General features: G+C 46.4%; 1 protein-coding gene across 1 annotated transcript; it reads left to right on the plus strand.

The window, feature by feature from the left end:
* Positions 1-258: 258 nt before the first annotated feature.
* On the plus strand, positions 259-24,694 carry LOC307246433 (EF-hand calcium-binding domain-containing protein 6-like; the record flags this gene model as incomplete). Its single annotated transcript, XM_080022342.1, has 22 exons — positions 259-365; positions 1,522-1,652; positions 2,630-2,769; positions 4,982-5,109; positions 5,323-5,436; positions 6,314-6,398; positions 9,083-9,328; positions 10,783-10,892; positions 12,154-12,373; positions 12,600-12,714; positions 13,545-13,657; positions 14,311-14,538; positions 14,996-15,114; positions 15,427-15,537; positions 16,446-16,601; positions 18,022-18,232; positions 18,554-18,754; positions 18,939-19,154; positions 20,007-20,228; positions 20,720-20,858; positions 21,575-21,762; positions 24,527-24,694. 22 exons carry the CDS (start codon positions 259-261, stop codon positions 24,692-24,694), a joined length of 3,468 nt encoding a protein of 1,155 aa, XP_079878468.1.
* Between the last annotated feature and the right edge of the window lie 1,385 nt (positions 24,695-26,079).

Raw genomic sequence — 26,079 nt, forward strand, 5'->3', positions numbered from 1 at the left:
GACAAGCCCGGGCGGCCGCAGATCAAGGTGGTGGGGGTGTCAGTAACAGTCTTGACGAGGGAGGTGAAAGCGTGCGGGAAAAGACGGAGGGAAAGTTAACGGGCACAGGACCGAGGTGGCTGTGTTTGCCGTAGCTGTTCATCATTATTGTGTGTATTTCCTCTCCCTACACACACACGCACACGCACGCACGCACACGCACACACACACACACACACACACACACAGATTGGAGCCAACCTGCGCTCCTCGATCCGCATGTTCCGTGTCTTCGACTACGACCGCCAGGGCCGCATTAAGAAGCACAATTTCCGAAGCATACTGGAGCAGCACGGCCTCCAGCTGACGGACAAGGAGTTCCAGAGGTGAGGCGCATTTCACTAACACGCGGTCGCCCTTTGTGGCGGCGCGTTCAGCTTTTTGAAAAGCGCAAATGAAGCCATTAAAACGGCGATTCCGTAGCGTTGTCCGTTAGCCCCGGAATTCCATTTTTTCTGTTGAAAGCCGTCTGCCTTTCACTTCTTGCGCGTACGTCTTAAAAAGTGACAAACCTGGGATTTTTATAACAATTATTTTGCGGATTAACTCTTCGGCATAATATGAGACTGGATATTCTGGGTGTCTGAAGCCTTAATAGTAGAAAATAACTGTTGTGAAAAAAAAATATATATACAAATAAAATAACCGACAACAAGTAAACAGATTCTATTTATGGTTCTAGACTGTACTACACCTGTAATTATAGCCAAATAACACATTTTGAGGCAGATCGGAGCAGTGTCGGGAACCAACACACGCTCAGAATGGTGCAAATGGCTGTAACACAAGTGGAGCAGCCAACAACTAACCTCTCACTGCTAGTCCCTAACTATTCCAAGCGTTCCCTATGGAAGAAAGCAATCTTTTGGATAGGACAAGATAACCGGCGCTAACTTTGTGGTCGGCCTTTGTCTCGGGCGGAGACGGCGCTAATTGACTTTTTTAAAACTTTGGGCCCTGCAGTCAAATCCACTCCAGAAACGGCTCTCAACTTCCTTTTTTGACGCGGCTCTAGAGGATTCTGTGTGACAGGTTCATTTTCAATGGCTTTAATTAGTTTTATTGCTCAGGACCCTGCATGCATCTCTCTCTCTCTCTCTCTCTCTCTCTCTCTCTCTCTCTCTCTCTCTCTCTCTCGCCCATCATCTCTCACTCCATCCGTCCCTCCCTCCCTCGCTCTGTCTGTCTGTCTGCCTGTCTGTCTGACGGTTTTACGCTGTCTTTCCGTCACAATCAAAACCCCGGGTGGCAACGCGCTAGAAAAACGTATGGTATGTACACACCTGAGCCGTAAATGCGACAACACAGAAGTGGATAAACCTCACTAGGACAAGAAAAAAATCCCAAATAAACCTTGACGCAAAAAACAATCAGTTCCAAGGATCGGGTCTCTACTCCGTCTCGGTGTCAACCACACGAAACTTGCGTTATTGCTCGGGGAGTTCATCTGCTGTGTCTGCTGTGTCTTTCTGGACGCCCTAGGGTGTGGAGTTACTACAGTCCCAATAATGCCACCCACATATCCTACAAACACTTCCTGGACGAGCTGGGCTGCGGCGAGGACAAGATCCACCTTCGACCCGCCAACCTCATCCCCATGTGCACCAAGCTGGGTAAGGAAACACCAACGGGAGTCTGGGCGGGACCTCGAGGACACGTGGTGATTTGAAGTGCTACGGCACTGAAAAACGCACGGTAACCAAGCAGGGAGAACCGAGTGCGGCGTTCGATTACCGAGCGCTAATTATCAGCGCGGTCTAGAATAAGCAGAGCGTTCAAATGAAGTTCAGTCAGGAAGACCTTTTCCGTTCTCAGTTTAATTGTACTTTCAGGAACAACAAGATCACACCTTCGTCTGTTTAAAGGCCACTTCCGACCATTTTTTAACTTCCTGTTCTCCCCATCGTATTTTACTCCAAAGGGAAGACGGGGTTACAGATGCTGGGACGCGAACATCACGCAGTGTCACTGCGGCAATTAGCAGTGATTGATTTAAGCAGATTCTCAGTAATGCCGCTGGTGCTGCTGACACTATTCCACGACGGAATCACAGGACTCTCAAAATAAAGTGATTTTAAGGTCTGCGTACCTGAACGGTACCATAAACGGTTTTATTTCACAGCGAGAGGACGTGCCAGCTTTTATAATCGTACTATTTGCCAAGTACAAGTTGCCAAGTCATTTTTTAATTCTTATTTATTTTGTGGCACGGAGAGCCACAGAAAAAGATGAAGTAGTTCACAAATGCCAAAAAATACAACTAAAAATCTTGCGTGGCCTTTAGATTCTTCAGCTAATGATAATCCTACTTGTTGTTATTTCAGTGATGCGCAGATTTTCCTCTCCGCCTGCACTAGTGTCAAGACCCCATCACTATGCATTCAATTCATGTGTCTGGAGTTGCTGTCATATTTAAGCGATGGTGCTCTTTCCCCTTGGAAAAAATAAAAAAGCTAATTTGCTGCAGTCAACGGCACAATTATCTTCCCTTTGCTTGTGACGCGGTGTTTCGGTCCCTGTGTCTGGTGTTAAGGGACAGGTCGGTGCTTTTAGGAGACTTGACGTGTGCTCCTACCTGCTCCTCTCCCAGAGACGTCCAGTCCGGGGCTCAGCTCGCCAGAGAAGCTCAGGCAGAAGAAGCGGAGTTCGATGACGCCGTCCGGATCGGGCGACACCACGCCGCTCCTCGGGCTGAGTGACGGCGAGGTGCAGGCGCTCTTCAAGCGAGAGGTACGGCCCGGCCCAACGAACATCAAATCCAATTTGTGTTTCGGTTCCCTAAAGGAAGCGATACGGCTCGGCCGGTGCGACGCAGTGGCCCTCGTCACTCTCGGATGCCTGGTTTTCCCCAGCAACCATCCTTTGCGGTCTGGTTGCCTCGCCGTCAACCAGCGCGGAATACCTCGCCGCCTGTTGATCGATCAATTAATCTATCAATCTCACTCAATTACAAAGTGGTTAAAGTTGTGCAAACATTTTTTTTTTATCAATCTCGGCCAACCAAAAGCTGCCGCACGTTGGCCAACTTGGCAACCGCTTTGAAAAGTTAATGCCCGGGCCCTGTGATGTTCAAATAGTTGACAGCAAACCAACTGCGGCAGAATTCACAGGGGGGGGGGGGGGCCGGGAATTTAGATAACTCCGTTTTTTTTCTCCCAGAGAGTTAAACAGTTCCACTGCCAAGAGAGCGGCCTGCCTTTTTTTCCCTGCTACGCTCTGGTTTGTGTCCAAATTGAAAGATAAAGGGTTTTTTTGCAATGTGGAGCACGTCTTTGCGCATTTCAACTCCAGAGAAATGAAGCGCGGAAAAACTTTGATACGGTGTCTAAACCTGACGGAGAATTTGCAGAAGTGTCAGAAGAGACTGCGTAGATATCGATTTGGTGCCTTAAGAATGTAAATCATTAGTGTTGCGCTGAGGCCTGATAGTGATCACGGCCATAGTGTGTGTGTGTGTGTGTGTGTGTGTGTGTGTGTGTGTGTGTGTGTGTGTGTGTGTGTGTGTGTGTGTGTGTGTGTGTGTGTGTGTGTGTGTGTGTGTGTGTGTGTGTTTGTGTGTGTGCGCGCGCGTGCGTGTTTCCTTCATGGTGTTTGCATGTCACCATCTGGCCCTCTTCCCTGCATTATCCTCTTTAAAGGGGGAAGCGCTAAATTGGCTCTAAGTGGCGCGTCAGGATGCACCAGGCAGAGGGAACACTTCTAATTAAAATGTTTGCCCAGAAAAATCAGCTCCTGAGTTAGCGTGTTAATCACGGCTAATTTACGGGGAAAGGCGGGTGAGTTTGGGACGGCTCATCCCTCAGCCGCGGGAAGGTCGCCGAGCCGGGATGTTTCGCCATGGCAACCGCAACCTGACGTGACTCAATAGAGTCACGGGAGTCAATAGAAGTGTATTTTAGCATAAACAGACAATATAAGCTGTGAGACTTTCTGACAGCCTGAAAACTAAGGAATCATTTTTCTCTTTACAGTTATTATGTTATTAGTAGCAGTAGCGCTTTGGTTATTACTACTATAATAGGTATCTATACCATTTGTACTATCCTTATTATTATTGTTATTATAAGTATCATTATAATGATTTTTTTCACCAATATGCAATATCCAATAAATTAGTAATTCAACACTATGCTATATTTTATACGGCTATACATATGTTATTCCACCATATTATACTAATATACCATATTTCAACATACCACTACTAGTGCTATCATTGCATCAAATTATATACTATTTGTCCTTTACTTTAGCATGCTTGCCACCAGTCACTAGTCTAACCTCTGTTTATATGTGTATATACTGTACATTTTAACATTTTAACATTTAACATTTTTATATCATACTTTTTTGACCTTCACTCTTCTGTCAACTTCTACCTCTGTAACACCTGAATTTCCCCCCGGGGATCAATGAGAATCTTGTCAGATCCCTGGTGGAAAATTCCCTGATTCAAAAGACAGGTTTCAGGCAGACCCCAATGGGGAGATTGAGACAGAAACAAATTTCTTACTTAAACTGTGACTGTGACCTAAACTGAAATGAAATAATATAAATCCAACCAGAGGTAAATCACCTCACAAGTGGTGAGAAAAGTGTGTACTTAAATGAACTGTATTACTCATAGTTAATAATAATACTCTTTGTTCTGTGTTTATGTAATATTGTTCTCGTTGGGATTGGTTGGTTTCAACCTATTTTCTAAATCATTTTTTTACATTAATCATGTTAATGCTGAATATACAGCAACTCTGTTGCTTGGCAATATTGTTTCAAATAACGAATGCCAATAAAGCTAATTGAATGTAATGAAATTAAATTTAAATTGAAACAGAGAAGTGGAAGGAGGCTGAGGCTCATAGTACTTTAAAATGCGCTCTGTGTGTGTGTGTGTGTGTGTGTGTGTGTGTGCGTGCGTCAGATGTGCTTGCACTCTGCACAGGTGTGGCAGGCCCTGCAGACCTTGGACGCCACGGGCACCGGCCTGGTGAAACAGGACGAGCTGAGGGCGGCTCTCTGCAAACACCTGTTTCCCATGAGCCTCCACACCTTCCACAAGCTGAGCAGCTGGTAGGAGACGCTGCTGCGCCGCTGCTCCCTCACTGAGCCACGCATCACCGCTCAGGCGTCATCACTTGACGTGTGTGCGTGTGTGTGTGTGTGTGTCTGTCTGTCTGTCTGTCTGTCTGTCTGTCTGTCTGTCTGTCTGTGTGTGTGTGTGTGTGTGTGTGTGTGTGTATGTGTGCGTGTGTGTGCATGTGTGTTTCGGATGGCCTCGTACAGCTATGGGGTGAATCCCACTGGCCAGGTGAGGTGGAAAGACTTCCTCGGTCACTTCATGAGCGGCGGTGATCAGAGGGACGAGGCTGTCGTTCCTGGCAACCGGTCGGATTCACAGTACGTACCAGAACAACAACAACAACAACAACAACCACAAGCACATTCTCCGAGCACCCTAAATAATAATATATTTCTATAAATAAAAAGAGAACTACCATGATGATGACAACGATGATGATTACCATCTGTGGCAGTTTGGCCTACCACGCACCACCCAAGTGGCGTTTTCAGGGAGGGAGAGCTGGCCAGTTGGAATAAGCCCAGGAGCAGATGGAGATGTGTCCTGGCTCCTCTCCTGAGTGTGTGTGGGGATGGGGGTTTTACCTGTTGCTCGTTATACCAACCAGCGAGCAACAGGTTTGCAGCCACCCTGATCCCAGTCACTCAGATCCAGGTCAGGTGTGGCTGCTCAAACCACACCAACCCCACATCACACCGTCGACATTGACATGCTTTGCTCCTAACTCTCCTTCCACGCACTTCCTCCCCCCCACCTCTTATCCTCTCCTCCTCCCCCTCTTCATCTCTCCTCCCTTCCTCTCTTTGCCTCCCATCTATCCTCCTCCCCTCTTCTCTTCCCCTCCCCACCTCCTATCCTCTCCTCTTCCTCCTCCTCCTCCTCCTCTTCTCTCATCCATTCTCCTATCCTCTCCTCCTCTCCTCTCTCCTCTATTCACCTATCACCCCCCCTCCCCTCTACCTCTCTCCTTTTCTCCCCTCTCCTCCTGTCCGATCCTCTCTCCCTCCTCTCCTCTCCTCCTGTCCTATCCTATCCTTCTCCCCCATCCTCTATTTTCCCCTTCCCTTCTGCGATCCTCCTTCCCACCTCTCTTCCCCTACACTCCTTTTCTCCCATCCTCTCCTCTTCTACCCGCCCTGTCCTCTCCTCCCCTCACTTCCCCCTCTCTGTCCCTCCCCTCTTTTTCTCCCTTAGAGCCTCTGAGGAGTCTCTGGAACCATCCCCTGATCCCCAGGACATTTCCACTCGGCTAAAGGAGATCTTCCACTTCCTGGACAGGGTAGGAGTCAGGACGGTTGAACGCCGCCATCAGACCCTCTATACTGCATTTACGCAGCGACGCAGCATCCAGATACGAGAGAAAAAAAACAAAAAAAACAGCAGTGTTGTGAGACTAGACAGTCGCGGTTTTGAACGCGATCCGACAGGACCCAGGGGAGTTCTCTGAGCACTCAGCGGAGCTCTGGGAGACGGAGATGCACACTTAAACGTAGGAATTAGAGAATATACTCCAGGCAGCTTTACAGATGAGCCGATCATCTCCCTCAGCTTTTTGATGGCCATAAAACGTGGTTTGATGACTGCATATGGCCACTGGTTAGCCACTCAGTCACCAGCCATATGTTCTTCTGACAACCGCCCCCTCCCCCTCGTGCACGGTTCTGCCTCTTTAATTTCAAATCAGTCCACTTCAGCTGGATACAACTTTTGAGTCGGGCTAAACTTTAGAGTAGAAGGCTGGGCTGGGGGGTGTCTTAATTCCCTTGGTTTGATGTTGTTGATGCCACTCACAAAAACAACAATCGGCGTCCAAGTTTAAGTACACATGTGCATTATGTGTGTGTGTGTGTGTGTGTGTGTGTGTGTGTGTGTGTGTGTGTGTGTGTGTGTGTGTGTGTGTTGTGCGCATGTAATACGTGCATAGAAGTGTGTGTGAAGCCGCTCTCAGATATGAATCGCACGTATCTGCCAGAATCTCCTCCTTCCATGGCACGGGGATAGAAAAGAAAATTCCCCCATCAACTGTTTTAATAATCTATTCAGCGGGTGGCTAATCAAACAAGGGGGTCCTTTACACCCCGCCAGTAATGAGCTTTTTTTTCACTCAGGCAGGTCTGAAGCCAGCCGTGGTTTTTGTTTTTCAGCCGTGGTTTTTGTTTTCCAGCCCTATCTCCAGGCGTCGGAGCACAGCGACTCACACTGCTCAACTTTAGACGTTAGACAAATCAGACAAAACTGATTTTTCCCAGGCCACAGTTTGTACCTTCATCCTCTAACATAATTTATTACATGGCTGGAAACGGTAAAGCCACAAATGTGAGAGCAAATTCACGCATGTTGTTGGAATAAGCGACCACTGTTTCCCTCTGAACCTTTTTTTCCATCAGTTGCCCATGGGCTGCTGGTTGACAGCATGTGGGTTTACTGTTACAGCTCCATCCTGATTACCCATTAACAAGAAGGCAGGGGTGGAAATTAAATCTTTTAGGGAATTTTAGGGGACTTTATACTTTCACTTCAGTACAAATGTACGATGCTAATATCCTACTTTTACTCGACTACATTTATCTGCAACAGCTTCCACCGACTAACAATGCAATCGTTTTGTTAAGAGGGTTACATCCCGCCAACATCGAGAGTAGACAATGAGGCCACAGCGAAGAACGTCATTACGGTTGCCCCTTGAACACATTAAGGATGAAATGTGTTTTCACACTGAATAAGCATGTTTTTTACTTCTGATAGAGTACATTTGATATTTTCCTGAAGGAGTTGATTACTTATGATATGATCGAGTACCGCACCGAAGTCCTAATGGTACTGTAAGATGGAGGCCGCAGCCTGCAGGGAGCTTAAAGCCAGGGGCTAAAGGAAGACAGAATGGAGATACTACGTACAGGAATAGAGTAATGGGCCATACTGGGAAGCGTTTCCACCACCATTCTAGTCTGTTACTCCACCACCACTTGGGCCGCCCCACATTTCATCCTTTCACTCCAACTCAACGTTTTCACTAGCAGTTGGAACACAAACCCAGGTTCACGTTTTAGAACAAGACCCATCTTTGGTTTCACTGTGTCTTTTAAACCAAGAAAAGCCACACTTCTGCTTTTGTCCTCAGCTCAACAACGACCCCACGTAACTCTCCAGGAATGCGTCACACACTTATTGTTCTTGTCTCAAAACAGCTTGTGGAAGAGGGATGCAGGGGATAGTTTTATTTTGTCAACACAGGCTGCCTGCCAATTCATTATAAATCAAGGGAGAGTCACGCATAATTTGTCTTCAATTATGATGAATATGGCGAAACCTTTTCAGCTGTCAATGCAAATCTCTAATCTATGCTGTCATTTGTTTTTCCACAAGTTAATAATATGGAAAGGTAAAGTGGTAGTTACGAAAAACAACCAACGCCCTCTTTACACTGAATCTGACAATGGATCCGTTTGTTGTAACGTGCCGTCATTGCCCATGTGTCCACCTGTATTTTGCATCACAAAATATGTCGGATATGAAAAATATAGGCCTTCAGTACAACAGCGCAATAGTGAATCGTTTGGTCAGCTGCACATTTACCATTTTCAATGAATGTAAGATATTTGTTGACGGTAACACCCAACGCTTACGTTAATTAAGTCATTATTTTATGTATCTAACCCTATTTTAGCCCAATAATGCTAGCTTGACAGTTATTGAGCAACAGTGGCTTTCGGTAATAATCTTGGAATCAAAATCGGTGCAAGAGATGAAAAATTTCAACGCAACTGGACTCTTGGCACTGCAGAGGGTCAGAGATTTTTGCATGTGGTTTCTGACTCTCAATAAAAATAAATTAGATTTCTGGTGAGTTGTCATTTGTCGGATTCAGTGTAAAGTAGAGAACACAGAGCAGAACATTTGCGTCAACAAGTGGCTACCAGCAGATGATGAGGTTAAAGGTCACCACATGGCTTGTGTTTCCAGAATGGCAACGGTAGGATCCCCAGGGCAGAACTGCGACGCGCCCTGGAGGCGCCTCACTACCCAAAACGACCAGGTACACGCAGGCTCCGTTTCAACGACGTTGAGATCAAAAACATGCTCAACCGTCTGGACCCAGAGCACAGCGGGATCATCCACCTGGCCCACTTGGAAAAGATCCATCCCAGCGTTGAGTCCACCTCTGGGGGACAAATGTTTCTACAACCTTCCCCTGCAGACACCAATGAGGTAGTGAAAGACATGGGAGAGGGATGCATTATTAAATAGAGGGACAGGTGGTTCAATAGAGGGACAGGTGGTTCAATAGAGAGACAGGTGGTTCAATAGAGAGACAGGTAGTTCAATAGAGAGACAGGTGGTTCAATAGAGAGACAGATGGTTCAATAGAGAGACAGGTAGTTCAATAGAGAGACAGGTAGTTTAATAGAGAGACAGGTAGATCAAAAGAGAGACAGGTAGTTCAATAGAGACAGGTAGATCAATAGAGAGACAGGTAGTTCAATAGAGACAGGTAGATCAATTGAGAGACAGGTAGTTCAATAGAGAGACAGGTAGTTCAATAGAGAGACAGGTGGTTTAATAGAGAGACAGGTAGTTCAATAGAGAGGTAGTTCAACAGAGAGACAGGTAGTTCAATAGAGAGACAGGTGGTTTAATAGAGAGACAGGTAGTTCACTAGAGAGACAGGTAGTTCAATAGAGAGATAGTTCAATAGAGAGACAGGTAGTTCAATAGAGAGGTAGTTCAATAGCGAGACAGGTAGTTCAATAGAGAGACAGGTAGTTCAATAGACAGGTAGTTCAATAGAGAGACAGGTAGTTCAATAGAGAGATAGTTCAATAGAGAGACAGGTAGTTCAATAGAGGGACAGGTAGTTTAATAGAGGGACAGGTAGTTCAATAGAGAGACAGGTAGTTCAATAGAGAGACAGGTGGTTCAATAGAGAGACAGATGGTTCAATAGAGAGACAGGTAGTTCAATAGAGAGACAGGTAGTTTAATAGAGAGACAGGTAGATCAAAAGAGAGACAGGTAGTTCAATAGAGACAGGTAGATCAATAGAGAGACAGGTAGTTCAATAGAGACAGGTAGATCAATTGAGAGACAGGTAGTTCAATAGAGAGACAGGTAGTTCAATAGAGAGACAGGTGGTTTAATAGAGAGACAGGTAGTTCAATAGAGAGGTAGTTCAACAGAGAGACAGGTAGTTCAATAGAGAGACAGGTGGTTTAATAGAGAGACAGGTAGTTCACTAGAGAGACAGGTAGTTCAATAGAGAGATAGTTCAATAGAGAGACAGGTAGTTCAATAGAGAGGTAGTTCAATAGCGAGACAGGTAGTTCAATAGAGAGACAGGTAGTTCAATAGACAGGTAGTTCAATAGAGAGACAGGTAGTTCAATAGAGAGATAGTTCAATAGAGAGACAGGTAGTTCAATAGAGGGACAGGTAGTTTAATAGAGGGACAGGTAGTTCAATAGAGGGACAGGTAGTTCAATAGACAGGTGGTTCAATAGAGAGAGTTCAATAGAGGGACAGGTAGTTTAATTGACAGGTAGTTCAATAGGTATAGAGGGACATGTGGTTCTGAATTCACCAAATGTGGTGGAATGTATTAAATATTGCGTTCAAGATGTTTGTTACTACAGAGTGAGACTGACTTGATGTGTGGCTTCAACTTCAGTCGCCAGCGCTTTCCTCCGGCTCCAAGCACAGCAAACAAGTCCAACGCAAAGAGGGCATTAAGTCCAGGGAGCGGCGTACCACACCCGCCTCACGGAGCAACTTCAACAAGTAAGAAGCACACAGGGAGGTCGCCGGGGGGTCGGCAAAGTTCTGCTCTTTCCAGGAAGCTGCAAACATCTGTTGGTCCACAGATTGCTTCCGTTCTTAGCTCAGCGAGGAGCAACGGTGGATCAAGTACTCGGACAGTTGAAGCACAAATATCAGAATAGTGACCTAAATTGAAAGCACCTACTGAAGTAAAACAATGGAAGTAACAGTAAAAGTGCATGTCTAAGGCTGTTAGAAATGTTGAACGGTAAACACGATAGATATTTGCTTTGAAATGTAGTGGAGTAAAAGAAGAAAACCTGAAACGAATAATATAATTAATAATTAGGTAAGTACTTAAGATACTTGAGAAATGTTAAGTACGCTCATGAAGTACTTGTACTTCGTTACTTTCTACCACTGGTTAGGAATGGAGGGTAGGGCCTGGTCTTGTGGTGTAATTGGGATTTTATAGCCACACATTTACATTTAGTTTTTCTTGTAAGAGTGGATCTCTATGAGACTACCTGATAGAATTATTATTATTATTATTATTATTATTGTTATTATTATTATTATTGTTGTTATTATTAATATTATTATTGTTATTATTATTATTATTATTATTGTTATTATTATTATTATTATTATTATTATTATTATTATTATTATTATTATGTGTGTTTGTGCCTGTCCCTCCACACTACAGAGAGTTCCTGAGGAACCTGGGAGCTCAACTAGAAGATGAAAGACGAACACGTGCCTCCTGCCTCACGGAAAACCTGAAAGAGGGGTAAAGAACGGGAGGAGGGACTGAAGGAGGCGGGCGAGATCGCATTTATTTGAGCGGCTCGCAAAGATTTCTTTTGTAAGAATTGGCAGCTTCCGCGTCAGAAATTTGAAGGTCGGAAATGTAAAAGTTGGAAAAAATGTGAACGCGGGGTTTCCGTCCGTTTGGGTTGAAGCAGACGAACTCTAGCTGAGTATTTACGTTCCAGCTGCATCAGTAAATCTTTCCTCCTCGTGGAGGATGTGTATTATTACACTTATTATGAGCTTTTTCTGTGATAGTGGCAGACAAGGCACTGGATTAGTAATTATGGTGATTATGACGTTCAATGTGGTGTGTATGCTGTTTTGGCCTGATATAGAAATCTCCGTCTTCCCCAATCACCTTCTCCCTGAGTGTCCGTGACGTTCTCGTTGAATGGTGATAACCCTCTTGTTGGAGCGCTCGTGTGAAAACGTGGTTTAACTTCACTTCCCCGCACGCTTAACGCAGAGCCGACGCCCCACCCCGGAGCGCCGCGGCGGCAGCGTCCGACAGAGCACCGCGGGGCCCCTCTGGCCCCGTCGGCAACGCCAGGGGTCAGAACATCCGGGAGATGGTCTTCACGAAGATGAAGGAGAACCTGGAGCAACACGGGGCCAATCCATCCGAGCATCTCCAGGCCACCATCCACAACCAAGACGGAGCCCTCTACCCTCTGGATCTACGGAAGGTCAGAAGGGTCAAATGGAAAGAGACAATATATGTGTACAGTATGTATTCAAACCAAGCCTTTAAGGATAACGGTGGCCATATTTGCGCTACTTTATATACAGTATATACTATATATACTATACTATATAACGTACGGCTGTTACTCCACCACCACCACCGTATATGTGGCTGCTTCCAAGTGACGTGGTGTCAATCCACGGTGTCGTTCCTCATTCTGCTGCCAGATCCTGCAGGACAACGGGATCACCCTGGAGTACCGGCAATTCCAGCAGCTCATCGACATGCTCGGCTTTAAACATGGACGGATGGAGCGCTCAGTGTTCCAGGACAAGTTTGAGGGTGAGCGAGCGAGCGAGAGAGAGAGAGAGAGAGACTGGACAGCGCTTCATTCAGTTTGGGATAACAGGGTTTTTTTGTTCCCCCATTCAAATTTGATTTTTTTTTCCAAATCCTCTCCCAGCCACCCCCTCCTCAGCCCCACCACCACCACCACCTTCCACCCAACCCACAGTGATCAAACATACCCCCACCCTCACTTCCCGCTAAGTAATGTCTTTCTTAGCGCAGAAATCCTTCCGGATTATTAATAGTCGGAGCCGGGCTCCTCCGTCTCATTAGCGGAGAGGAGGGATGCGCACAGACTCAGAATCACACTCATTTCTGCTTGTTTGGGCTAATTATCTGCTTTCGGAAGCAGAAAGCTGAGCAGCGGGGCATCGCTCTAATTTGTATTCTCTCAAAGAAAAGGCCAAAAAAAAGAAGAAAAAAAAAAAAAACGATAAGAAGAAGAAGAAGAAAAGAGTGATTAAACGTAACCGGGGCCCAAACGTAGCCATGTTTGCAAGCTGTAAAAATTGGAGTTTTGGATTTTGGAACAAGAGCGCAAGTCGAGGCTCCTAATTAAACATGAATCGGGTCAAGCGGCTAAATGGCCAGCGTGTGTTTGGCAAACACGAGGGGGAAGCGTCCAAAAAAAACACTCCACAAAACAGACACGCTCGATGCCGCGAAAACAAAACCACGTCTTCGTTTGTCAAGGAGTAATTCCACCGCGGTCCGGGGAATCGGCGCGAGCGGCCACTCGCGCCGGCCAACGCTCCTGTTACACTCCTGCGTGTCACTGCGTTTTCAGATTTCCATCTATTCCACCCCGAATTTTTGTGTTGCAGAGTTCTGCTCCGGGAACGGGGAGGAGGCGAGCGAGGCGCAGGACGACTCCAGCCTGCTGAGCGCCGAGGAGTACCTGGCCGTCATGAAGTCAGAGATCCAGACGGTCCACGGGGTGAGTGTCGTTTCCGATTTTCCCCAAAGCCTCTATTGAACTATCTGTCTCTCTTGTGCTTCAGGAGGAGAAAATAAGGACAATTTTTGGAAAATTCTATTCCGGGGGGGATTTGTAAAATTAAAAAAAGGAATGCCTTGGCCATAGAATGCTTTTGAGAATTTTTCGGCGCATTTTCTAAAACGAGGTTTCTCAACATGGGGTCTGGGGATCCCCCGGTGTCCTCGAAGGGTGGGGGGGGATCTATGGGTCTGTGGTCTAATGTGGATGAAATGGTGGCTCCTGGATCAGGAGAAGGTTCAGCATCACTGTTCCTACTGGTTTTCGCTGGAGCTGTATGAAAAGGGTTTGCGCCACGACGGCCGATCTTGACGATAGGCATCTCTGCATAGGACACGGACGTGGGATTTTTGTATTTGGTCGTGGAGAACTCTGGGACATTTTTACCGTATACTGCAAAATTAGTATTGTTGATTGTCTATTGCCTTAGGTTTAATTTTAGGTCTTTTTATATTGCCATTTTTTTTCAAATTTTATCCTTATTAATTATTACTTCATTGTTACTGCCTATTTTCTGATGTGAGCCGGAACACCGCAATTTCCTGATTTCGGATCTATCGTTGAATCTCTCTTTATCCACCTCTCTCTCTCAGGACATCTTCAAGGCGTTCAGGCTGATGGACAGCAACAACGACGGCCTGGTGTACGCTCACAACTTCCGGAAGCTGTACGGCACGCTGGGCCTGGCCCTCAGCGACCGCGAGTACGAGCGGCTGCTGCAGCTGTTCGGCCTGCGGCCCGGGGTCAACCTCAACTGCGCCGAGTTCCACAGGATCGTCCAAAATGGCGGCGGGCCCAAAAAGCAGCAGCCCACGCAGAATGTGTGAGTCGGCGGGGGCGTGTGGATTGAAATCATTATTATTATATACATTATATACATATACATTATTATCATTATTATATAATTGTGTGTGTGTGTGTGTGTGTGTATGTGTGTGTGCGTGCGTGCGTGCGTCCTCACGAAACAGATTGGACCAGTTCCATGAACAACTAGCCTGCGACGCGCGCAAGAAGTGGACGTCAATGTCGCAGGTTCGATCCCCCGATGCTGCACTTTTCTTCTCGCGCCGGCGACTGCTCCTTGCCCATATTGGGCTCATTAGTTCACAGTGTACAGGGGCAGTGTTGATATGTTGTGATTTCTTATCTCGTTTTAATCTGCATGTCTTCCTCGGCTGCACGGTGTTTGCCGCCGTAACGCCTACATTTCTCCTCCGGGGATTAACAAAATGTTTTGCGATCCCGTCTGGTCTGAACGCAGCGTTTCCTTCCTCTCAGGTGCTGTGCCGCCTGAACGATGACGTGCAGAGTTTTGTTTACAAAGAGAACCTGAGGAAGCTGCTGTTCACCTACAACCTGCCGCTGAGGCCCGAGGAGTTCAACAGGATGTGGTCGAGGTGAGATGCAAGTTTGGACACGCATTTGCCATTTGGTTGTTTATCAAAAAAAAAAAAAAGAAAAGCAAAAAACTAAATATACCGTAAGAGCAACCCATAACCAGGATCTGCACAAGCACTTCATGAGGTATTATACACTCTTATCTACTATACAAGTACTTATATACTTTAACTTGAGTAGACAAGTCAATGTAGTGCTTTCACTAGAGTAACTTTATTGTCGGGTATTTGTACTCCCCCCCCCCCCCAGTTAAAAGTTGAGAATCGTCGTGTCTGCAGTCTGGTAAAACAAAGCTTCTGGGTGTGCGACAGGTACGACCCAGAGGACCTGGGCTGCGTGCCGGCCACTAAGTTCCTGGAGAGCCTCGGGGTGGAGCTCAACAGGAAGTTGAAGCGGGAGGCGGCGTCGCTGGATATTATGGAGTGAGTGTCGTGACGTGATTAAATACAATTAAAGTACACAAGTACACTTCTCCGGCAAGAACGTCATTAAAAAAATAATAATAATAATCAAATAAACAAAGATTTTTTAATGGCTTTCCAACAGAGGAAATACCACTTCCCTGCTTAAGAAGGATCATGTTAATATGTGATCATTTGGGTGTGGGCACAGCAAATTGTTTCGTCATCTTGGGGATGTTATTTATCCGCGCTGATCCTTCGGCTGTGCGGGCGTAATGGCAAATGAATCGGTGAAAGCGTATTCTGCCGACGGCGCACAAAGCCTCTCTGTTACCGCTGCGGCCGCGGGCCTCTGCATCGCACATTACGCCGCACGGCTTTGCTCGTTTGCTCGGGCAATAATTCTATATTTTAAACATGCATCGCCACAAAAGTCAATAATGTTTGCCGCTCCTCATGTTTTACTCTACCGACGGGGGCTTTGCACCCCGGGGGCTTGGGTAAACAAAAGGCCCCCTCCTCCCATGTTAATTTCAGTCCCGGCGCCGAAACATCTCGCACAAGCTGTGATTATCATTAAGCCGTCATTAAAACGGCGTTCTTGATAAATATTGTCAATGTCGCCCGGGCATATAACATTTTAGTCTTTTTCTTCCTTCACGAGGAGTTCTCAGATATAATGTACGTGACTTCATTTTCACGCAGCTGTAATTAAAAGTACGAGTGGAGCCTTGTGTTTCAAACGCTGGTCACATTCACCACCGACTAAAAAGGTGCGTTCGTTCACTTTAGAGTCTTCCGATCTCGGTTTCCTCTCTTGGTCTTGGACGATCATTTTAAATGGTAAAATTTTTTTTAATAAATATATATTTTTTAAGTACTGTAATCGGAGTAATAGTGGTGAGTTACTTTTTCCCCGTCCGCCACAGACGCATCATGCAGGATCACAGCCAGGCCGTGGGCAGCACCCTGGTTCGTATGGACCGGAAAAGGGAAGGCGTGGTGAAGGTGGACGACCTGCTGTGCGTCCTGCGGGCCTACAACCGCCTGCTGCAGCGAGAGCAGCTGGTACACCACCTGCTGAGGTAAAAGCACCTCTTCAACTTTAGTTTATTTTGTAAAAAAAAAAAAAAAGCAATCAAATGAGTTGTGAACTTACCTTATTTCACCTCGAGAAACCATGAAGGGAGAATCCTCATTTTCAACAGTGTCGGGTAACGACGCCGTTGCAAATTAAGAATTAAAATACGATAAAAATGAAGATACGTGACAAATCATCAATAAAATCATGACAATAAATGAATTCAGCATTTCCAGGATGAGCCGGTCGTGTGCGGTTTGGCATGGAAGGCCTGGGTGTGTGGTGCGTGTTTGGCATGGGTGTGTGGTGGGCGGTTGGGTGTGCCCCCCTTGCTGGCTGTGCTTGGGTGTTGGCGTCTTGCCTCCGGTGCCGGGCGGTGTCCGGCCTGCCGGGCTGCCGGGTGCTCCCCAGGCCTTCTGGGTAGTGGCTTGCCGTCGTCTGTGTGGGTCACAGACCGGGTGGCAGCAGCCGACCTCTTGTGGCTTTTTTGCGGGGGACGCTGCGGGTGCCGCATGTCTGGCTGTTTGTGGGCGCTGGGCTGGGCTCCCGTCGACGGGGTGCGTTCGGTTGCGTGGGTGTGTGCTCAGTGCTCGCGGCTGAGCGGGGATCCTTGCCAGCTGTGGCGACAGGCCTCGCCTTCGCGTGGGGCGTGGGCGGGCACGGCTGCGTGTTGGGCTGTCAGTCGCAGGGCCGCCCTTGCTCCGCGGCCTCTCGGCTTCCCGGCGGGTTCCAGGGTCCTTCTGCGTCTGCAGTGCTTTGGCCTTGGAGTTCTCTTGCAGTCGCGGGGTGTTTTTGCAGATGCGGGAGTCATGGGTTCTGTGGAGCCTTTCTGCTGCTCGTAGGCACTGCAGCACGAGAGGGTTCTCAAACATTAATTGAGAAACCACACACACACACACACACACACACACACACACACACACACACACACACACACACACACACACACACACACACACACACACACACACACACACACACACAGAGTCAACATCTGCCTCACACCCTCCTGATTACTGAGATATTTCTCAATTCTTCTCCTTTATTGCCCTAATGGTAACAGCAAGAGGTTATGTGCCATAATTGTTATTCCAATATTTATCGCTTTAACTATGTATTGTCAAATAATTGATGTTGTTTGTTTCTATGTTTCACTTTTAGTGATTTTCCCCCTCTTGGAGTAGCCATGATGATTAGTTGTTTAGATGATCAAAACGTGGTAATTATATAATGCCTTCTGAGAGGGGCTGGAGGATAAATGTATAAAATAAAAGTGTACTTCTCCTGACGTTCCACAGGTCTACCTGTCGTAAGTGGTTCTTGATGATTACGATGGTTGTACCAGATTGGCAAAAAAAAAAAATGTAATGGGTGAGTGGTTCAAGTTGACGAATGCGTGCCCTTCACATTCGATTCCCTTCCAGGCGGAACGTTTCAATGGATGACGGCTACCGGAAGCTGGCCTACGTGGACTACCTGCGGGGGTACAACCACGAGCCGCAGGAGGAGGCGCCGTGCACACCCGGCCCCCCGCCTGCGTCCCGCGACCTGGAGACCCTGCACCCCCTGGGCGTCGCCCAAGCCATGGAGAGGCTGAAGGAGCTTGTCAATGCCTCAACATCCTCTCTGCACAAGGTAGCCAACGTGAAACGTTGCCTTTAATTTTACAAAATACACATTTTTCTTTGACCACTAGATTTGACACTGTCGACCGTTCTTGACGAGTCAAAATTGTGTTTGATTCAGTTGGTGTAAAGCGCCGGTGAGCGAGGGAAGAGTCAACAGGGTTCAGGCTCACAATAATAATCATATGATGTATCTTTAATGATTTTTGGAGCACAGCTCTCGGTAAAACATGAAGCACATCACAGGTTCAACTGAATTTAATCTATTTGTCATTAAGGGCTCAGACCTGTGACCCCGCCGACCCAGTGTAACCCTTTTCTGTCGTTCCAGGCCTTTTCGCACCTCGACCCTAACGGGACGGGGGCAGTCAACACTCTGGACTTCCGGCGGGTCGTGGAGACCATATGCGCCCGCCTGTCGGAAAGCCAGTACGGACACCTGCGGAGCAAACTGGAGCTGAACTGGCAGCACCAGACGGTCAACTGGAAGGACTTCCTGAACAAGTTCAAGACACCGTGTCCGAGCCCACAGGTCTTTAAACCAGCAGATTCAAGGATTCCCTTTGAGTTCGCCACTCTGCACACAAAGAACACAGTCAATCCGCATTAGGTGTAAATTGTCATCGTTCAGATGCATCGCGTATCGTTTCCTCTTCCTGATAAGTCGCCCGTTTTTCAAGAATTGCGCATCCTGACTTCACGCATGGCGTCTCCAGGTGGCGTGGGAAAGCTCAGACGGGGGAAGTGAGGTCAGAGCCGAGGTCCGGAGCGGCGCCAGTCCGATGCAGCAGCTGCAGGACGTGGTCTCGGAATGCAAGCAGGACATCACCAAGGCCATGGTGGCTTTGGACCACGCCCACGATGGCACCGTCTCCAAAGAGGACTTCAGAAGCGTCTGCAACTGCCACATTAGCCAGCTCACCAGCGATCAGGTGGGCGGAGCCGGGGAGAAAGGCGTGGAAATTCAATTCAGTTGCCCCAGGCAACCAGATTTTCGCTGTTGTCAGCCATCTCGTGCAGGTCAGGCACTTTTGATATGATGAGAAAGATGTTGAGAAGTATAGAAACTGAAACTGAAATAATCAGGCGGCCGAGCAAAAAACTTTTTAACATAGTTCAAACTGTGCTAAAAATAGAACAAATTGGACCTTATTCAAGATATTGATGATTGTATGTTGTTCAATGTAACCCAAAACATGTTTTTTATTAATATGGTTCCCCTTTCTTGATGTCACTTTATTAATATCTTATAATTATATACGATCAATATCACTCAATAATGAAGTGAATAAAACTCGGCAACTGTTTCTCAGTCTTGGCAACTAAGAGCTGATGCACGGTTGGCAACTCGGCAATCACCTCTGAAAGTTGTTGTCGGCCCTGAAGTTCCACTGATCCTGAACACAACTTTCAACAAACAAAGTGAAAACAAATACGGGCTGTTTAGAGTGCAGCCGCTTCTAACACCGGGACTTTGTGTTGTGGAGCTGAAACAACGCTCGCTGGCACAACTCCACCGGCTGCAAATGAGATTCCAAAGAGCCCGCATATCCATTTTTGCCGCATTTGCCAGTAGCGTTGTTTTTCCATCGGAAATGTTTTCTTTTTAATTATTCTAATCAAAAACAAATTTGTCTTTGTTGATCATTATTGAGCACTGGAGAAAGTTAGTCATCTGTGAAGCCAAGTCTTCTGCTGCCGACGCTCCTATTTGGAGAATTAGTGTTCTGTCGCTGACTTCTGTTGCTTCTGTGTGTGTGTGTGATTTCCATCTGGCTCGCTAGTTTGAGTGTGTGTGGAAGAAGATGCCTGTGGACGTGTCGGGGAGGCTGCGGTACAGAGAGTTCCTGAAGTGTTTTGCAGCAGCGGGCGAAGCCGCCCGCAGGGAACCAGGAAGCCCCACTGACTTCCCAGAATGCCCCACTCCGGAGCCCAGCCAAACAGGCTCATCAGCAAAGTCCAAAGAACGCCCAGAAACTGCAGGCGGCGTCCTCCAGTGCTCCAAGGTGCGGTTCTGAGTCTTTTCAATGCGTTTAAACTTGCGTTCAAAGTGGAAATCTGTCGGATTTTATGTTGTTCAAAATAAAGTCCCATATTTGATTTGTTGTTTGAGCCCATGTTTCACTTTTTAAGAAAGAGCCATTCAACGTATTTTTGCGTGATGCATGTGCTCCTCTGTCTGCTGTTTCCATTGTTGGTGGCGGCGTCCGCAGTTCCCGGCAAGAATCCAAACATTGGACACTTGCGAGAAGTGAAATGCAGCCGTGGCGAATTTGATAAAGCAGCGTAGCTAGTTGTGGTCAGTAAGCTGTCAATATGGATGAACAAAAAAAACAAAAAAATAAAATATTTCACCTCAAGTGACCAAAAAAAACCTCAAATCGAATCAATGAGTGAGCGTCTTGGAAGTTGCTTTCCGAGTTTCTAACTGAATTATGGGACTTGTATCAACGCAGATCTTATGGATTTGCACTTTAATGATCTACACTCCCCCCAGCCTGACCCTCCAGCCGTCCCCCCGGGCGTGGCTGAGCAGCGGGTGCGCAGGGAAGTGCACCGCTGCTGGAGGGTGATCCAGGCGAGGTGCATTGAGGAGGACCGTCGCAGAGGACACATCAGCGCCCGCTCCTTCCTGGGTGAGCAGCCCGTCACCAAAAAAAACCAAAACGACAATAAATGAATGACAAAAAAAACCAACACTGTCTGTTGTGGAGTTGTCTCGGCGAGATACGATGGGTTTTTGTGGGGAAATGTTCAACTTGAATGGGCGGGGGGAAGTGGTCGCACAATGCAGACGAGTTGAAACCCCCTTGCAAAAAAAAGTCACGTGATTGTTGTCATGGGGCGTTTCACATTTAACCACGTGCCACCACACATGGAATGCATGTGAGAATGTGGGATTTTGGAGCAAATTGAAATTGATTCAACCAACCGGAAGTGTCACTGATGTGGTCTGCAGAACCACATTAGAAACATTAGAAACGCTGGAAACATTAGAAACATTGGAAACATTGGAAACATAATTTCTTGTAACAAATTTCCGCCACTGTTTTTATTGGAAGTGGGATTAAAACTAAGTAAATAAGATACACATATTAATGAATGGCATCACAACATACACATAAATATATATATATATATATATATATATATATATATACTGTATATTCCTACACACACACATACTGTATATACTGTACATACATATGTATATATCTATATATCTATATATATATATATGCATACATACATACATATATACATACTTATATATTAAACAACTTATGTTATTTACTGTGCACTCACTTAATGTGTGTGTGTGTGTGTGTGTTTGTGCGCGCGCCACCCTCAGACATCCTCCAGGCTCACGGCGTCTCCGTCACCTCGGAGGAGTGGGAGCATCTGTCCACAAAGTACGACCTGATAACCAAGGGACACGTGTCCTTCTACAACTTCCTGCGTCACTTTGTGCTGGACCTGGACGCGTCCGAGGGCAAGAGGCCGCCTCAGCGACACAGACTCCCTCCTTCCAAAATAATGGTGAAAGCAGGAAAACGACATCATGATTTAAACTACAACTGGGGGAATTACCTTTGCAAACAAAGAGATAAAAGTAGAAGTATTCACAAAAACATGACGTAGGTAAAAAGAGGACCGTTTCCTTGAGTAAAAGTACAAATACCATGACACAAAATAACTCAAGTAAAAGTACTGTATTGATGTTCCGACTTGAGTGAAAGTATACAAGTACTTGCCCTTAAATGTACTTAAAATATTAAAAGTAAAAATACTTGTAACATCCAGTGCCCTGATATAACAGAGTCTATAGTATGTTAACAGATTGCAGATTCCATATAGGGATAATCTGTACACAGCGTTCCAAATGATTATGCAAATTGTATTCAAGTGTCATAAACATTTAATTTTTTGTTTTTTTCAATTGAACTCATGGATGGTGTTGTGTCTCAGGGCTGGAGTCCCGTTAACCTCAAGGTGTAGGATCCTCCAGAGGCTTGCAGTTGTGCATAAAGCTACTATTGGGCCCCCCCTAAGCAATGCTCACAAGCAGAAAGGGCTGCAGGGGGCCCAGAAATACATGAAGACTCATTTTCAAACAGTCTTGTTTACTGATGAGCGCCGTGCAGCCCTGGGTGGTGCAGATGGATGGAGTAGTGGATGGTTGGTGGATGGCCACCATGTCCCAACAAGGCTGCCACGTCAGCAAGGAGGTGGGGGAGTCATGTTTTTGGCCGGAATCACGGGGAGAGAGCTGGTAGGCCCCTTTAGGGCCCCTGGAGGTGTGAAAATGACCTCGGCAAAGTATATATGGAGTTTGTGACTGAGCACTTTCTTCCCTGGTACAAAAAGAAGAACCGTGCCTCCCGTAGCAAAACCATCTTCATGCCTGACAACGCACCATCTCATGCTGCAAAGAATATCTCTGTGTCATTGGCTGCTGTGGGCATAAAAGGAGAGAAACTCATGGTGTGGCCCCCATCCTCCCCTGACCTCCACCCTATTGAGAACCTTAGTGCAAGGCTCAATGCTCTTAGTTGGCATCAAACCAGCAGCTCTGGGAGGCTGTTCTGACGTCCTGCAAAGAAATTCAAGCAGAAACTCTCCAAAAACTCACAAGTTCAATGGAGGCAAGAATAGTGCAGGTGATATGAAAGAAGGCTCCTATGTTCACATGTCACTTGGCCTGTTAAGATGTTTTTGATTGAAACAGCTTTTGATTTCAGTAAATATGACCTAATGCTGCACATTCAACAAATGACCATTTTCACTTCTTTCCAACCTATAAAATGTTTTGAAACTCTGTTGTGCATAATAATTTGGAACAGTGCATTTTGAGTTTTTTATTTTTGAAAAAAATACTGTTATTATTGGGAGGTTTGTTCAATAACATTTGAATTATACCCCAACGGTTGATGACTTGAAAATTACACTGACTGTCCTTTGCATCGACTATTTAGGAAAATCAGAAAAAAATATCATTTGCATAATCATTTGGAGCGCGGTGTATATACACACAAGCTATTTGCATATTGTTACATATAAGTTGTTTAGGGTAAAATGACTCAAGATATAACTTCCTCAGGTGCGGAACTGAACATAAGTTGCCATATTTGCACACAGACACGTGAACAGTTTGTCTTTAATTGCTACCGAATTTTGCACTGGACATTTGTGGCGTCCATGCCGCTTTACTCTCCAGGTCTTGACACCCTTTCCTTTTTTCTGCAGTTTGTCTGTTTCATCTTATCTCAGATATTATTTTATCTTGAATCCCAGATTTCTTCCCGTTGCTTTGGAGTCCTGACGGGTTCATCACTTGCTCCAATGTTGTGTTTACTCTGTAAACGTCATAGAAATTGGAAATTGCGACGTGTAATACTTCCATGTTTCATATTTTATTTTTTTAGTCTCACCGAGATGAAAAATCTATTTTACGAGAGCGTCTGAGAGTTCGACACGTAACAGAATCCGAGAACAATTTGCAATGAAAATAAATGACAAATGACAGAATCATAAATTATCAAAGATATTCATCAATATTTGTCACCGGTCGTCAACATGGGGGATCAAACAGACACAGTATCAATCATACTTTCGCACTATAACATGAAAACCCTTCGTCTGTCGTAGTTGTAATTTGGTGCAGTATGTTTCGTGAGAACTTTTCCCATTTCTTAGTAGATTGCTCAGCCGGGAGGGGGGGGGGGGGGGGGTGCCATGGGCAACGGAGGGTTGCCAGATTGTGTAAACCCAGCGGGGACCTCCCACCCTCGTACCCATTAATATCACTTCCCTTTTGCCGAGCAAACTCGGGCGAGTGTGGCTGCTTTTCCGCCGTGTTTCTCTGGCGCCGGGGAAAGTGTATCGGAAGCGTTGAACAATGACACATGGGTGGGCGCACGCTGCGAAAACGGGGACCCCCGCCGGGCGGCTAAGCCGAGCCCCCCGAGCGTCACTGGGCCTAATCTGGCAACCCGCGAGCTGCAACCTTCCAAAGCGGCTTTTTTTGTGTGTGTGTGTGTGTGCAAAAACACAAAATCCTGCATTGTCTGGGCCGAGCGGGACCATCTGTGTCACGCTGCCGGGGACCCCCTGCGCCGGTATCCCATGGGTCCGGTGTTGCCCGTCGAGGTGATTTGTACGGTACGAAAATAAATGCAACAGAAAAAATGGAGGATAAGAGGAAAGAGCGACTCTCCTTTGTCAGGAGCGGTTTTGTGAAAACAGCGAGTGAGGGGGGGGCTCTCACCGTTTGTGTATACTTTTCTTTCTCGTTCCCGCTCAGAGCTGCGAGGGCGTGCCGAGCGGCGAGTGCGTGGAGGCCATGCTGAGGGTCCGCCCGGTGGTGCGGGGGTCCTGGCGAGCCATCAGATGCAGCTTCATGAACTTTGACCCCCATCACACCGGCAGCATCTCCATGCGGGACTTCAGGAAGGTAGGGCGAGCCTCATAGAGGGGAGAGAGGGAGAGGGCGTGGGAGGTAGGGAGGGAGGGAGGAGGAGGGAGAGGGTAGGAAAGGGAGAGAGAGAGAGAGAGGGAGGGAGGGAGGGGGAGAGATGGAGGGGGAAGTTTACGATGCGTCAGGTGGGGAGAGAGAAAGTAGGAACTTGATTAATTATTGATGGATATATTCTCTATTAAAATGGCGGATGGTGAGTGTATGAGCTACACACACACACGCACATACACATCCACCTCACATGTCAATCATTTCAGTTTTAGATTTTTTTTTTTTTTATTTAGGGGTTTTTGACAATTAGAATGATATGGTGAGAGACCAAGTGAAACAAAGTTTTTTTTTCCGCACTGAAAGTATATGTTTAGTATATATAATATAGTACTTATTTACTTTATGTCTTCATATATTATATGCTGTAAGTGTGGTGTGGGTATGAATATTAAATGTATATAGAAACATTAACATAACTTAAGCTGTACCTTAGTTTGCTTGTTTAGTCTTATTTTGCTTGTCAAAAGTAAACAAATATATATTCAAGTACATGTTAAGTAAAATAGCTGTACAAGTTAGGAATACATGAAAAGTAAAGTAAATATAATAATACCATGTTAGTCCTAAGTTAGTATTTAGTATTTGTTATTTTATCGCGTCGTGTGTGGGACCAGGAGATGTGAAGGTTGTTTCCTCACCACGCAGTTTGAATTTGACAAAACCCCAAACGGGAGCCACGCCCGTTCCCGTCGGGGGTGGTGTTAACCTACGCAGCGACCTTTCACCTGAAGGTGGAGACAGACCCCACCGGCGGCAGCGGACGTTGCTGCACCTCCGCTCTTCCCTTGAGCAGTTTATTTTGCGAAGAGTGCCATCTTGCATTATCCCCACACACAGGTTCCGATGGGCTCTCCTCTGTAGATTTCAGGACTTGACCTTTGACCCCCGTCGCCAGCCAGGGATGGATGCCGGATGCAGCGTCTGTATTTTTGGGTTTGGGCTTTGGTAAAAACTTCTCGGACGCATCGAGGATGCCAGAAGAACGCCGATTTGTTTTGTTGACGACAGAACCACCACACACACACACACACACACACACACACACACGCTCTCTGTTCTGTTTACCCTGCAGGTTCTGCGGCATTTTGGGGTCATTCTCTCGGAGGAGGAGTTTTTCCATCTCAGTGTCTATTTTGATGCCAGTGCCGCAGGGATAATCTCCTACAACGCCTTCCTTGGGGCCTTCCTGCACTAATGTACACGCACGCACGCACACACACATACACACACACACACACACACACAGTGGCGGTCCTGGCATAGGCCAGATCTTGGTAGAGTGAGAGTATCTCTCCTTTACATCTTGCCAAATAATATGAATTTATGAT

Source organism: Zeus faber (assembly GCF_960531495.2).
Source record: "Zeus faber genome assembly, chromosome: 21".
NCBI lineage: Eukaryota > Metazoa > Chordata > Actinopteri > Zeiformes > Zeidae > Zeus > Zeus faber.